This window comes from Centroberyx gerrardi, chromosome 1, assembly GCF_048128805.1.
Source record: "Centroberyx gerrardi isolate f3 chromosome 1, fCenGer3.hap1.cur.20231027, whole genome shotgun sequence".
Taxonomy (NCBI): domain Eukaryota; kingdom Metazoa; phylum Chordata; class Actinopteri; order Beryciformes; family Berycidae; genus Centroberyx; species Centroberyx gerrardi.
The window spans coordinates 37,773,066-37,789,523 of NC_135997.1; the positions used below are offsets into that span (position 1 = coordinate 37,773,066).

Sequence of the window (16,458 nt, forward strand, 5' to 3'; positions counted from 1 at the left end):
CAGACAGACAGACAGACAGACAGACAGGCAGACAGGCAGACAGGCAGACAGGCAGACAGACAGACAGACAGGCAGACAGACAGACAGGCAGACAGACAGACAGAGTCAGAGCCAGGTGGAGCTGACCTCTGACCTCTGTCTCACAGCAGGATGTTTCTCCACATCATCAGTATGACCTGCAGTCTAGCTTCTGCCAGCTTCAGGATGTTTCTCATTTGTTTACAGTCATAAGAATGTCTTTACCAAATGGAGTGATGATTCACTGATGTTAAAATGACACTTATAGCGTCTTTAAAGTAACCAATCAGAGCATCGGCACCCACCTGTCTCCATGGCGCCCAGGAGGGCGGGGGGGAGGCTGAGCGCTCGGGGCCGGACCTCCGCCAGCGGCAGGACCTGCAGGAGACGCTCCACAGGTTAAAACATGAGAGACCTTCTTCTTCTCTCAGTGAAATGTTTCAAGCTGCAGCACTGTCTGAAGCCTGTCTGGATTACATGCAGTTTGATTGATTACATATTATATTATTGATTGATAGTATGGGAAACCCTTAACTTCAACTGACTCTGAGACATTTTGATCATAATGAAACTCCTCCAGTAAACCTCTGCCTGTCTGGACAGATCAATGAACTGGACTGAACCAAGCGTACCTTGCTGCTGGGGGTGGAGCCTATGTGGACTGAACCAAGCGTACCTTGCTGCTGGGGGTGGAGCCTATGTGGACTGAACCAAGCGTACCTTGCTGCTGGGGGTGGAGCCTATGTGGACTGAACCAAGCGTACCTTGCTGCTGGGGGTGGAGCCTATGTGGACTGAACCAAGCGTACCTTGCTGCTGGGGGTGGAGCCTATGTGGACTGAACCAAGCGTACCTTGCCGGTGGGGGTGGAGGGGGTGGAGCCTATATGGACTGAACTAAGCGTACCTTGCCGGTGGGGGTGGAGGGGGTGGAGCCTATGTGGACTGAACCAAGCGTACCTTGCCGGTGGGGGTGGAGGGGGTGGAGCCTATGTGGACTGAACCAAGCGTACCTTGCTGCTGGGGGTGGAGCCTATGTGGAATGAACTAAGCGTACCTTGCAGCTGGGGGTGGAGGGGGTGGAACCTATGTGGACTGAACCAAGCGTACCTTGCCGGTGGGGGTGGAGGGGGTGGAGCCTATGTGGACTGAACCAAGCGTACCTTGCCGGTGGGGGTGGAGGGGGTGGAGCCTATGCGGGGCAGGGGGATGCTGTCCACCAGCTCTAAAACCCCCTGGATCTTCTGGTCGGAGATCTTCACATGGAGCAGAGGAAGTTCTCCTGACACCTTGAACCTGGAGCAGGAAGTCACATGACCACCGACAGCAAATCAACAGGCTGGAACAGCCGTTCACCACAAACTACAAGAAGCAGTAAACGTAGTCTTGTAGTAAACATGTCGTCAAGAAGAGGCAGCAGTAAACATGTCGTCCCTCACGACCGATGCCGCCTGTCTGGGCCAATCAGAAACCAATACGTCTCCTTGTTTTCATAGTTTTTCAATAGTAGCGCCCCCCATGGGCCAATTAGTGTCAATTAATTGAATTGAACTGACACCAAAGAAACCCCAGAAACCCCTCTGGTCCCTCCCTGGCTCCAGATCTCAACACTAATCAGATTCTGAGGAAACTTGAGGAAGTTCGGCCTTCCACTTCTGGGATCCGGCATTTTCAAAATCACCCAGTAAACACTGTGACATACTAGCTGCTGATTGGTCCAGAATCCGTGTGCATCACTGGTGAGGGGCGACATGTTTACTGCTGCTCTGATGAACCAGTAAAACAAACTGAATGGAAACAGTTACACTGCAGTGCGGCAGCATGTCAGAAAGTCAGAAGAAGAAGAAGAAGAACTTTTATTGAGATTATCTTTCAGTTTTGTTTTGTCTATTTCTGTGCTCCCTCCTTCTCTCTCTTTCCATTGCTTCAATGTCTCTGACCAGAGCAGACCAGTTCAGACCGCTTCAGACCGGATCAGACCGGTTCAGACCAGTTCAGACCGGTTCAGACAGCGTACCTGGCCATCCTGGCGTCTTTCTCCACCATGCATTTGGCCAGCTGGATGGTGAAGTCCATCGGCTGGAGGATGTGCTGGACAGACGAACCCTGCAGCCGAGCCGTCTTCCAGGCCTCTCCTGCACACACACCCCAATACACACACACACACACACCCCAATACACACACACACACACCAACGCAAAATTAAAAAAAACAGAAATTATTTTCAGCAGTGACACTGCAGACGCTGGTGTGCTTGTGTGTTTGTGTATCTGAGCGAGCCTGTGTGTGTGTGTGTGTGCGTGTGTGTGTGTGTGTGTGTGTGTGTGTGTGTGTACCTGACTTGCTGTACAGCAGCTGGACGCTGCGCAGCTCCAGTGAGTATCTCTCGTACGCTCGGTCCATGATCTCCTCCAGAGAGGAGAAGGAGGATGAGACCGGCTGGCCGCTCTGCTCCACGCTGTTCAGCTGGACACACACACACACACACACACACACACACACACACACACACACACACACACGTTACACTGGGATCATTCACTTCAAATGACAGGATCTGTTGTAATGTTACAGCTGATAACTGTCTGATCCAATGTGGACTAAGAGAAGACCAACCAGCTGTCAGCTGAGCAGGTTAAACATCTTTACAACTATTATTTCCTTGTGTGATTTTGAAAAATGACAACACTGGACTGTACAGAAAGTGAGTTGGGAGTCTGGCAGGAACAATTTGAATGCTGAGATATTTCAAACATATGAAACAGAAATTTCTAAAATGTAAAAACAGCAGTTAGTTGATATTGGTTTTGTCTTTCTAGTGTTAATTTAAATATGTTTGAATCACATGATCCTGATGGAAGAACGAGCAAAAGACATAAGAGAGTAAAAGAGTAAGAGAGTAAGAATGAATGAAAGAAAGAAAGAAAGAGAGAAAGAGAGAAAGAGAGAACCCGGACCTGTAAGCTGCCGAAGTCGATGATGAGCAGGTGCGACTCGGCCTGGTAGAAGCCGGACTGAGGCAGCAGCAGGTAGGAAGGCTTCAGGTGGATCCTCAGGTCCAGGACCTTCCTGGTCTCGATGATGTGAGACAGACCTGCAGCCCACACACACACACACACACACACACACACACACACACACACACACACACACACACAGAGCTTTAATCTAACAGACTGACCTGCAGGAGACAGCAGAGCTCAGCTGAACACACACACACACACACACAGCTCTGAACTGATCTGAACTGACCGGTGGCGGTTTTCTCCTTGATCTCCTCCAGCTTGGACAGCGTGGCGGAGGTCAGCACCTCCAGGTCGACGCCCTTCCCCGTCTTAAAGAACTCCACCATGCTGTTCACCGTCAGCTGGAGAGGAAACACCACACACACACATTACACACACATCACACACACATCACACACACATTACACACACATCACACACACATTACAGGTGATGATGCTGTCTGGTGGAAGCTGTTGTCTCCCTGGTCTTCTGTTTGTCTGATCAGGTTTTTCAGTGTTTTGGCAGTTTTCAAAAGTTCTGAAGGAACTGACGGATCTTCAGAGAGCTCCGAGAAACAATCGAGCCAATCAGAGCCTTTGTGGGCGGGACTAAAGTTTGAACCGTTCCTGCGACGGTTTTACATTGATGTTTCGGCAGAATAATATTTTTGAAATCACCAAATCAACAAATTTGAGATTTGAGATTTGAGATTGTTCTCTAGCTTGTGAAACACCGAACAGTCTTCAGCCTCGGTCAGTTCATCGGCACCAAGCCTGAGCAAACGGTAAAAAGGTAGAAAGTGCGTGTTTACGGCGTCGTAGATGATCTCGACGGGCTGGGAGTGGACGCGCAGCAGCTGGTCGGCGGCGCTCTCCTCCGGGTTCAGCTCAAACAGGATGCTGAGCAGCGAGGAGGCGGAGTCTCCCACCGAGGCGATGAGCGACGGCACCGCCCCCTGCTGCTCCAGACCCGTCACGTACCAGTGCTCCAGAGCCGCCTCCACCCTGAGGAGGGGGGGGGGGGGTCAGAGGTTAATGACACACACACACACACACACACACACACACACAGAAGAAAAGGCGAGAGAGACACTGATGTTTCCGTTCACTTGACACAGATAGAGGAGTGAGTCTGAAGGGCTCTTGGCTCTTTGAGTGTGTATTGTGTCGTGTTGTGCGCACGTGCAGCGACTGGGGGGTGCTGTGTGTGTGTGTGTGTGTGTGTGTGTATAACCAATATATATGTATATATACAGTCATAACACTGTTTCATGTGCTCATACACTCCAACCTTGCAGCCAGCTGTAAATGAGAGTCCTACATACATGAATAAAGACACACACACACACACACACACACACACACACACACTAAGGTTTGCATTCACTTGACACACATACAGAGGAGTGTGAGTCTTTGGAGGGCTCTTTGAGTGTGTATTGTGTTGTGTTGTGTTGTGTTGTGTGCACGTGCAGTGATTGGGGAGTGGGCGCTGTATGTGTGTGTGTGTGTGTGTGTGTATGTGGGAGGATTTGAGTCTGTGTTTAAATAATATATATTGGTTACAGTCAGGTGAATGAAGGATTGATCAGTCTTTTGTTTTCTGTGTTTTCCAACAGAACTGATAACTATCATCTCTGATCTCACCTGACTTCACCTTGCTGTTTAAAAGAAAGTTCAACCTATTTGTGTTTTTGAAGGCTGAGACCAATATTTTTGTATTGACAGCTGATATTTTGTGTCGATAAAATCAATATCAATATCTTTAAATTTGACCATTTAAATTCCAAAAAATCACAACTACTCAGTGCAATTTCTACAAATGCAAGCAAAGAAAAGGAAAACATTCATCAGTAAGATGTGTTTCTGGCACTAACACACCCCCACACTACACAATCACAACACTTTCACATTTTACATTCTAGGAAAGCGGACAATCATCCAGACGAAGAGGCTGATGAGGAGGGTGAGGGGGGGTGGGGGTGGGGGGGGGGGCTGAGGGGGGCGGGGCTTACTTGATGGCCTGGGCTCCGGGTCTCTGGGAGATCTTGGTGCTCAGGTCGATCATCTGGACTTTCAGGATCTCTGGAACGTTTGGCTCCTCTCTGACTGTGATGGAGGTCCGGAACAGCTTGAAGGTGATGATGACAGCTACATACTGGAGCACACACACACACACACACACACACACACACACACACACACACACACAGACACACACACATATGATAAGGAATGTACTGCCGTTGCATCGCTGTCAGTTTGGCATCCATGTGTTGTTCTAGCTTTCTACAGAGAGCTTTTATTTTGAAAGAGGAGCAAAGGGGAAAAGCACCTGGACCAGATTCATCAATGTGGACAAATGGAAAGAAAACAGTTTTAACAGTTACAATTATTTGCTGTTTGGAGGATGTTTAAGATGAGGATGACATTTTATTTTATGCTTTTTTTAATGTGAAAAGTCAGAAAACTCCCAGTATCAGGTTTATTTCTCATAGTTTCATTATTATTTCATGCTGCTCTGTACCTGCTTGGGTAAGGTCAGGTTGTGCGAGCTGCCGCTGTATCCGATGGCGGTGTAGAGCTTCGCCTTCTCATCTGAGGTCATCAGCTCGTCCAGACCGGCACCTGAAGACCAGAAGAAGAGAACATCTTCATCTCCAACTGGATCTGGAACCTGACAACTCTTCATCTCACCTAACCCATCTAACCCTAAACCTTATTTTAGTTGTCAACATGTTTCTGCACTAAAGTCACCAAAACAACTTCCTGAATGTTGAATGCACTTGGTGTTTAAAGTGATTCTGCTTGAGGTTTGAGGATGGAGGAGACTCACTCTCCGGCTCCTTGCTCTCCTCCTGCTCCTGCTCCTCCTTCTCCTTCTTGGCTCTCCTGCCAAACAAGTTGCTGAAGAAACCTCCTCCTCCTCCTGCCTGCTTCTCCCCCCCCGCTGCCTTCTTCACCACCTTCTGGCCTGAACGGATCACCTGAAGGAAGGAAGGAAGGAAGGAAGGAAGGAGAGGGGAAAGAAGGAGATAAGGAGTGAAGAAGAAACAGAAGAAAGTGTGGAGAGAGGAGGTGAAAGAGAGAAGGAGCAAGACTACAACAAGCCTCCAAATCTCTGATCCAGCTGCAGCTTTGTAAAACAATGAAGGGTTCGGTGCCTTGCTCAAGGGTTGAAGGTAGTTGAGGGAAGAGGAAACATTTCTGAGGAGTTTTTTCTCTTTAAAGCACTTTGTGACAATCCTGTTCTATCATTAAACTGGACTTCAAAACTAGACTAGACCATCCAGATGTTCTCATCCACTCCAGGAATGGAACCAGCGACCTGACAGCCACCGGCCTGCGTCTCTAACCTCTGACATCATCATTAAGATCTCAGGTTGTCATCAGAATCGTCTTTACCTCCATCTGGGCCTGCTGCCGGGCCAACGTGATGTTGAAGACGTCCAGGACTTTCTCCAGATCCTGATGGAAACAAACAGAAGAAAAGCTGCTTCAGTCACCAAGTGAAAAACACAAATCCATTCCTGAAAACTGACAAAGACACAAGGAGAGGCGGAGCTACGACTGAAACACCTGAACATGTTTAGTAGTTCAGCTGTCAGGATGTCAGCCATGTTGAGACGTTTGGCTCTCTGCTGCCAACAGTAAAATGTTAAGAATTAATTTTTGTATAAAGTAATATTGACAGGCTGGAAGAATCTAGCTGTGCTCCAGCAGCTCCTGGGTGTCCAGACGGGTTCCTCCTCCCTCCTGCTGCAGAACATCAACATGCAGAGCGGTGAAACTTTGACACGAAAAGATGATTTATATTTTACGTTCCCAGGCAATTTTACTCAGAAACACAGTAGGAAACTTTGACAGAAAACAGGAAGTCTAACGCACTTAGCCCTCCCAGAGACAGGTGATTGACAGCTCGGAGCCCCGCCCCCCTGCTCCAGACTCAGATGCCATTGGTCAGATGCCCAAGCCACAAAATGTACTTTGATAGCAAATAGTAGAGCGGTGCCGTCAATATCGCTGTGATTCTGACAAATGATTTTACTCATTTATGTTCACCAACATGGGACTGATGCTGAATTCAAACAAAATGTCAGTTCACCTACAACAGCTTCAATGCATTATGGGAAAAAGCCTCAAGGCAACAAATATTATTTCAAAAGAAGAAACATGATCAGCAACATTCAGACTGACCCACCTGTATCTGTCTGTCTGTGTCCTGGCTCAGTTTGCCCTGAGTCAGCAGCTTGGTCTTGTAGACCGCCTTGTAGGCCTTCAGGTTCTCCCTGTGCTGCCTGATGTGGGACCAGGACCACATGCGGTTTAAGCGTCGGATGTGAACCTCCAGGATACTGCTGAGTCCGTACCTCCACCTGCAGGGAGGACGCGAAACAAACACACCCAAACCTCAGACCTCAGACAGGTGAACCGACATCTTTCTTTGACCTCAAATCAAATCTTTATTTGAACTGACGCTCCATGTGTCAGGTGATCTCTCAGCTGGTCAGATTCTGATGAAACTCCCATGATGCATCTCACCACTCTGTTCCAGCTTTTCAAACACTAATGAGCACAAGGGGTTCGCTGCTGTTACAGGTCAAAACACACACACACACACACACACACACACACACACACACACACACACACACACAGGCTCTATTCGTGGGGGACAACATGTTAACTGCTGCCTTGTGATGTCACATCCTGTATACTGACAAACGCCCTAAGTGCCTTGTGATGTCACATCCTGTGTACTGTGGTTTACTGTGTGGTGGATTATTCATCATGTTTCAGCTCCAGTGGTCTTCAGCCATCTTTCTGCTGTTTTGCTGCATCACAGTTCGTATGGATCACCTGGTCAGTGTTTTGGTTTTTGGACGTTACAGTTTACTGCGTCCTCACTGAGTGTTTAACCTTCTGAGAACTGAAATGTTTAGACCATCAGAAAGTCAGTTTGGGAGATTTAAAAGATTACAACTCATATAAAGCAGTGATCAAAGAAAGCAACAGATCCCTTTACAAAGATGTCAGACAAATCAGATCTATTAAAAGTATCGATAGACTGAACACAGCTCGGAGTTTCTCTTCATGATCCTATCTGTCTCTAACATGAGGAGCTCTGACTGACCAGAGTTTGGCGTTTCTGTGGACCGGAGCGTCGGGTCTGAACTTCCTGTACGGCCCGTTCTTCACCATGCAGTCGACCGACTCCAGCAGATCCACCATGGTCAGGTACTGCAGAGACACAGAGGACACCAGGCGTCATGAGCTGGAGCCGCACCACACCGGGGAATAAATACTGTTAGCTGCTTCCTGTTTCGCTCCCCTCACAGGCGCTCCCTTGATTGGCCGAGCAGAGCCAATCAGAGCCGAGCCAGCTGCAGTCTGCTGGTGACGTAGTGAAGCTAGTTAGTGGCGGGACTGGAAACTTTATACAATATCATGTATGAATTCACATATTAAAATATTAACTACTTAATTTCCTCATACAACCAGTTGCTGTTTTGGTGACTTGTTTGTTTCCAGTTTCCACTGTATTTCTACTGTACTTCCACTGTATTTCCACTGTACTTCCACTGTATTTCCACTGTATTTCCACTGTACTTCCACTGTATTTCCACTGTATTTCCACTGTACTTCCACTGTATTTCCACTGTATTTCCACTGTACTTCCACTGTATTTCCACTGTACTTCCACTGTACTTCCACTGTATTTCCACTGTACTTCCACTGTATTTCCACTGTATTTCCACTGTACTTCCACTGTATTTCTACTGTATTTCCACTGTATTTCCACTGTACTTCCACTGTATTTCTACTGTTACTTACGAAAGGAAAGGAGATAATGCCGTCCCACAATTCTTTGCAGCAGCAACGACGCACCGTTCGGCCGTTCACGAAAACAAACGATCATGACCGACAAGGGACGCAATATGTTAAACCCATAGAGGCGAACTATGAACGTTACGCTACTGTTGTAAAATGATCAAAGAGAAGTTAGTCCTTATGAATTCTCCTTCACATCTTTCCTTGACCTCATGACGTTTTCCAACAAGGTCAAGGAAAAGTGGTTAGGAATAGGAGTTAGGACGTATTTTTTTGACTATTCGACCGCAGCCCATCTGTTAGTCAGAGACGCCCTCTAGAGGCCATCTGACCAAGAGACACCTCACTGAGTGTTACCTGTCTGACTGGCTGACTGACTGACTGACTTGAATTTGCCTCATGATGCCCTCGGCTGGGACATAAGAACATATTTTACTCAGTCAACATGTAGGTGGGCCTGTGGTGCTGTTGAAGTGACAAACACTAATCTGATGTTTTTGAGTTTTCTATTCATATTGGACTCATGTTATCAGGTGAGTGAAGCAAAGAGTTGTGGTTGATGTGTATAATGAATATATACAAATTATTGATAATAGCTGAAGTACATTAGAAGTTAATTTTAGTCTAATGATGTATATCCAGCAAAGAAAGGCAGCACAGCCATATTTTCTCTTCATATAAGCATGTTGTATATAAATCAATGTGAATGAAGGTTTGAGCAGCAGCTCTCCCACAGCTGAGGAATAATAATAATATTTTTGAGGGAACCTTCAGACTTCCTGCTGATGTGTCTCTTACATACAATCTGTATGAACTGATCAGTCACGTTAACTGATGAGTTTCAGTAAATCCTCGGTGGAAAATCCCCTCCAGCCGAGCGGACATCCTGCAGCTGTGCATCCCATAATAAAACCTGATTACAGTTTACACACCGCACTTTATCTGGTTCAGGGAAACCTCAACTTTATTTAACCTGCAGTGTGAACGCTGGGCGGCGGCGAGGATCCGACCCAAACAACGTGTTCCTGCTCAAGTTCAAGGTTGACTTTTCTCCTACTGGAAACTGCCGGTCAGGTGCAGTAAAACAACACAATACTGTAATAAAAGGATTATACAATGTAATAAAATAGATTATACTGTAATATAGCAGCGTCATCTGACATCTCATCTCAAGTTCCCCTCACAATGAAGAAGTTAAAGTGCAGAGTGTGAAGACAGAGACATGAAGACAGAACAGACCAGGAACAGACCAGGAACAGACCAGGAACAGACCAGGAACAGACCAGAGGAAACCTCCAGGCAGGAAGTGGAAATGTTCTGTGTCCTTCAGGTAGGACACAGTTAATGGTGGACAGAAGTCCTCGCTTCAATAAAACCTTTTCCAGAATGAACCTATGACTGTAAAAAATAAAACACATCTAACTCTTTTGTCAGCAGTGAATCATGTGACTTGATTTGATTCCAGTCAGTTGACATGAGCGTTAGCGTCCTGTGTAGTTTAGCTAGCTAGCGATGACGTCTCTCCTGGAAGAGAAATGAACTGAGAGAAAAAGGAGGAGTTTGATCTTTTCTTTCATGTGTTTTAAAAAGCAGTTTGGTCAGACCGGCTGTAGTGTGATGTTACTACAGTCACATGACGAAGCCGTCTGCCTCACACCGGTTGGTTCATACAAGGAGCTGGTTAGGAAGCTTCCTAGTGAGGGAGCAAGGAAGGAGGAAGTGTCCTTCCCAATGAGACAGAGTCTATGATGAGTGACAGTAGCTACAGGCTAACACTTCAGCGTACACTATGTTGAGTGACAGTAGCTACACGCTAACACTTTAGCGTACACTATGTTGAGTGACAGGAGCTACACGCTAACACTTTAGCGTACACTATGTTGAGTGACAGTAGCTACACGCTAACATTTCAGCGTACACTATGTTGCTGAGTCAACATGACACTTCCCAGAAAGTGGTGAGGCTTTTAACTTCAGTGTATTTGTTGATTAAACTAATCCAGGCAGGTGGAGTGTGTGTGTGTGTGTGAGTGTGAGTGTCAGTGTGTGTGTGTGTGTGTGTGTGTGTGTGTCACCTGGGGTTTGGTCATCTCTATAGCGATGTTCTGAACCTCCAGGTGCAGGTTTGCTTTAGGAGACTTCAGCTCCACCTCAGCGTTGGGGTTGATGCACATCTTGGCCGAGGCGAAGATCGGTTTGAAAACTACAAGCAGAAACCAGTGAAAGAAAACATCAGCACATGTGGAAATGGATAAAAACACCCTGATGATAAGATCACACTAAATTTACAGTTTGGTTTCCTCCAATTCATCCAAACACATCAGCAACACATCCGACCTTCATTTGTGTCGTCGCTGCTCTGCTTTATTTGCCTTTTAGCATTAAAAGTGTTAAATCAAACAGCCTCAAAATACACAAGGAACTGAAATACATCATTCATATGGGTAAGTGCTGTTTTCTACCCTGTAACCCAGTATTTATCCTACTGAATGTTGATATATGTACATATTTTCAACACTCAATGAATATATTAAACTTAAACTTGGAACAGGACAAACTTTCTCCAGCAGCAACAAACCAACAGTCTTCTCACACAGAGCTGCACAGCTGACTGTTCATATAAGTGATTATTTCTTTTACTTCACTAAAGAAATCTCTATTTCAGTCATTTCTTTACAGTCAGATCTGTATAGACACAATGAGACTGCAGAAGCTGCCACAGGAATGTCATTAAAGGTTAAAATAGATGTGATGAAATGAATGTTCACTCATCGGTCCATGATGAATGTATGACTGAAACCAAAACGTAAACAGAAAATAATTAGGTGACAATGGACAGATGGCATCACTCAGTGTGGTTAATAGAGAAATGACAGCAAAATGCTATTTACATGGTTTAAAAGTCTCTACAGTGGGTTTTGAACGGTGCGTTTAAGCGTGTATGTAGAAGAAAAGAGTGAAAAGACGGAGCCGGTCGTGACGTGTGGAGCTGGTGAGGCCGGGCAAGAGTCTGACCGGTGTCCAGCATCAGTATATTTATCAGTATATTAACATGGAGCTTTGTTTCCCCCAAAACAAAACACACGTAAACCCAAGATTTTGTTTCAAATTGGTTTTCAATTTCGTTTTTTTTTTTACGATTGAGCCATTTCACAATCTTGGTTTTACGTACGATTTGTTTTGGGGGAAGTACACTGTACCGCCATATTCATACAACAGGTCAGTTCAGATACCGGTCTGGACCTGAGCCACCGGAGCCTGTGAGGGACAAACTGTCCAGAAATATCATCATCATCAGTTTAACCGTCCATGAGGAACAGAGAGACTTCACATCCTGGTAAACATTACATAACTCACACTGTCATATCTGCAGTCATAAAACAGTCACAACTCTGTCCAACCTGTGTGTGTGTGTGTGTGTGTGTGTAGTCATGAGTAAGACATAGCAGCTGTTCACTGCACACAGAGGAACATACATGATCCCGGATGTGAGATGTCTGCTAGAGGTTAAGTTGTGTGTGTGTGTGTGTGTGTGTGCATACATTCATGAATATGATATCCAGTATGTAAGTGTTAAGCGGAAGTGTTGATCTGTGTGTGTGTGTGTGTGTGTGTGTGTGTGTGTGTGTGTGTGTGCATAGATTCATTAATATGATATCCAGTGTGTTAAGTGTCAAGCGGAAGTGTCAATCTATATGTGTGTGTGTGTGTGTGCATACATTCATGAATATGATATTCAGTATGTAAGTGTCAAGCGGAAGTGTTGATCTGTGTGTGTGTGTGTGTGTGTGTGTGTGTGTGTAAGCGAGCATGTGTGCACACATGAACATGGCACTCTGTACTGTGTGTGTCAAGAGGAGGTGAAGATAAAGCTGTGTGTGTTTCCGTGTGTGTGTGTGTGTGTGTGTGTGTGTGAGATAAAAGGCAGGTGAAGATGAAAGTGTGTGTGGCGGAGCGGGGATCAGACGGGCGGCAGCGTGGAGACGAGCCGCTGCCTTTCTCATGGTAATGACTCACTGTACTGGTAGTTCTGCAGCTGCTGCTCCTGGCTGCTGATCCCAGACCGGAGCTGGTCCTGCAGACACACAGAGGACATCAGGTCCATCAGATCCAGGTCTCACTTCAGCTCTTATCCATTCCCCTTTTTAACACCTTTAATTTCCCTTAAGTAGCTTCAAAGTTAGAAAAAAAACACAGAACTAGAACAGATAGAACGGTCATTCCCATTCAAATCAACGTCCCAGGACGGTCGGAGCGGCGGCCATCTTGCTGTGACCCGTCGGACTAGCTTCTGTATGAAGCGACTCACAGCAAGTCACTGAGCTGAGAGGTTTTACAGCAAGAACCAAAGCAGCTTCTCTGTCTCCTTGCTGCCATGGATTGCTAACATGGTAATGTTGACTAGAAGAGCTAGAGAGAGAAGTACAGTCTGTGATGAAGCTACGTTAGCCTCGTCGCTAACGTTAGCTTCCAGTTGAGTTCTGACAGTTTGCTAACAGACTCATCTGCTCAGTTCTCACAGTGACAGACTTTAACAGAGCGGTCCAGCGATGAGGCGATGTTAGCTCTGCAGCCGCACTGTGACTTCAACGGGTTTTTGAATGTGGTTTTGGACTGATGCCGTTAAGCTCTGTGTTTAACGCAGGCTGGTATCTTGTCAAACATTTTGTTCTATGAGATAATTTTGACAAATCAACACTGCTTTCATGAATTTGAAAGCATAATTGAATTCACTAATTCATATTAGTGAAAAGCTAACGCTAGGCTAACCTGTGAAGAAACAGAACGACAGCAGCGTTCCTCCAGAGTTAAACTCTCAGAGCTTCAGCTTCAGTTTAAAAAACTACAACTGGAAAAAACTAGGAATCAGTGAATCTACAATTTATTCTGCATAATGACGTGTTGTTGTGGCACAAACCCATTGTAGTTTCTAACAGTTAGCCATGTGTTAGCAACTTAATTTATCAGGGCGCATAAAACATTGGGATGTTGGGATTGGATGTTTAATGGTTTATTTTATCTCACAGAACGAAACGTTAAAACTGTCTTCAGCTTGTCTGAACCACAGATTTTATTTTCAGACTTTTAACCCAAACTATTTTCAAATCCTGATCACTTCTCAGCCGAGGGAGCCCAGGCTCCAACATGCTGACTCAGCTGCGGGTTTTAGGACTCAGAACTGGACCGCTCTGTCCAGACTTGTGTTGTCACCATAGCAACTCACCATTACAATTCCATAATCTCCAGTTCATGCTGTACGAGCCAAACCAGCATGACAAACAGGGAAGAACCGTTCTGTCCATAAAAACATTTCTCCCAAACTGTGCGACACCAACTCTCTGTCCTGCTCCCACCTGACAGCACAGGTGAGAAAATAACTGGATTTAAGACTTTTTAATTAGTTTAAGGCTTTACATTTAGATAATTTAATACTTTTCCAAACTTTTCAAGGACCCCTGGACGCCTGGTGTTAGCGCCACTGATGACATCAATGGAAGTTAATTAAATCAAATCAGATTTCACAGTCTTGACTCCATCCAGCCGCCAGTCAGGATGTCAGCTAACACTGCTGCTCTGATCCGGTTCAGGCTGGTGCGTCAACACACCGCAACACACACACATGCAAGCAAAATGACGCAAACACACACACAACACACACAAACACACACACACACACACACACATACACCCCTCATAATGCCTAATCGCCTGGCGCAACTGCCCACTGTGACCAATTAGACTCCAGAAAATTTCATCCTGTTTATCTCTGGTTGGTTGGTGAGTGTGCGTGTGCGTGTGTGTGTGTGTGTGTGTGTGTATGTGTGTGTGTGACTCATTTCATTTATCCTTTATCTAATCAGGTCTCATTGAGATCGAGGCCTGGGAACAAAACAGCATTCATAAAACTGATAAAGAAAATATATTTAAACAGTCAGATTTAGATGATAAAAATCAATCACAAATATCTAGATGATCAAGGAGATTTTATTGCTTATTGCTAAAATCACTGAAGGGGACAAGAAATTCTGATTTAAAGTGTTTTGGAGTTTGTTCCATTTTTAAGGACAGCACCAGAAACCAGTTCAGTACTGAATCGCCCCACACACACACACACACACACACACACACACACACACACACACACACACACACACACAAGGTTTCTTCCATGTTTCCTCTTGCTCTCCTCTGTCTCGGTCTGTTGTCTCCAACATGCTGTTCTGTTCTGTTCCCTTGTCTTCTCTTCTGTTGCAGACTGTATTGATCATTTTGTTCTGTGATTGATTGTTGATCAGTTAGATCTAGGCAGGCTGTCTCTCTGTAAAGTCCTTTGTGATGAAGAGCTGCAGACAGACTTCACATGTGTGTCTGCTGCGCTGCTAACTGAGCGTCAGCAGCTGATGTTTCCAGTCTGTTTCCAGTCTGTTTCTAGTCTGTTTCCAGTCTGTTTCCAGTCTGTTTCCAGTCTGTTTCCAGTCTGTTTCCAGTCTGTTTCCAGCCTGTTTCCAGTCTGTTTGCAGTCTGTTTCTAGTCTGTTTCCAGTCTGTTTCCAGCCTGTTTCCAGTCTGTTTCCAGTCTGTTTCCAGCCTGTTTCCAGTCTGTTTCCAGTCTGTTTCCAGCCTGTTTGCAGCCTGTTTGCAGCCTGTTTCCAGCCTGTTTGCAGCCTGTTTCCAGTCTGTTTCCAGTCTGTTTCCAGCCTGTTTCCAGCCTGTTTGCAGCCTGTTTGCAGCCTGTTTCCAGCCTGTTTCCAGTCTGTTTCCAGTCTGTTTCCAGCCTGTTTGCAGCCTGTTTGCAGCCTGTTTGCAGCCTGTTCCCTCTGACTGTCTTTAATGTTAATATGAGCAGCTCTTGTTGAGCGGCTGCATGTGACAGAAACTCCATATTCAGCACAACTCTTCTGACATTTTCCAACAGGAACATGTAAACAAACAGCTGATCCATAAACCATCAGACAGACAGAGAGACGTGATGCGGAGACAGAGGGACAGAGGGACGCACTGAGCATGTGCAGCTTCAGCAGGCAGAACTCTACAAGTACAACTACAGCTGAACAATTCATCAAAAAAAACCTAAATCGCAATATAAACTTCTGTCATTTCCAAATCTCAGTCTGCAGTTCATTTCTTCAGAGAGAGTTTGATCCAAACTGGAGTTTTAGAGTCTAAACCTTCATCAGACTCAGACTCAGAATCACTTTTCTTTAAACTATTTTAAAGGTCTGAAAAACTTATGACGAGAAAAACTTGTGATATTAATCACAGTTTAATTCGCAGTTGCAATATTCTGTCAAATAATCACAATTAGATGTTTTGTCAGTATCTTTAAGCCCCGCCCCCAAACCTGCTGCCACCCACTGAGCTGCTGGGAATCAAACCCACAACTCTCCATGACTCTCCCAGAGCTTCCAGACCTGAACACGTTCTTCCTCCTGGTTTGTTCATGTTGCTTTTCAAAATGTATCCTGCTATATTCCTGGAAGATTCCCTGACTTCCACAGAGAAATGATCAAATTCCCAGACTCCCTCTGTCTGGAACACACTTACACACTTCAGTGATATCGCAGGATCAGAGGAAACTGACTGGGTGAAACACTGCTGATATT

General features: G+C 45.6%; 1 protein-coding gene across 1 annotated transcript in view; it reads right to left on the reverse strand.

Annotated features, from left to right (window-relative positions):
- Positions 1-16,458, reverse strand: part of vps13c (vacuolar protein sorting 13 homolog C) — a 108,085-nt gene that overhangs the window by 65,622 nt on the left and 26,005 nt on the right. The window contains 15 exon segments of the mRNA XM_078285495.1: positions 324-396; positions 1,180-1,312; positions 2,034-2,151; positions 2,354-2,483; positions 2,975-3,111; positions 3,270-3,384; positions 3,837-4,029; positions 5,040-5,182; positions 5,552-5,652; positions 5,861-6,011; positions 6,430-6,492; positions 7,226-7,400; positions 8,159-8,265; positions 10,931-11,058; positions 12,873-12,930. Of these exon segments, the coding sequence (XP_078141621.1) occupies positions 324-396; positions 1,180-1,312; positions 2,034-2,151; positions 2,354-2,483; positions 2,975-3,111; positions 3,270-3,384; positions 3,837-4,029; positions 5,040-5,182; positions 5,552-5,652; positions 5,861-6,011; positions 6,430-6,492; positions 7,226-7,400; positions 8,159-8,265; positions 10,931-11,058; positions 12,873-12,930 (1,825 nt within the window).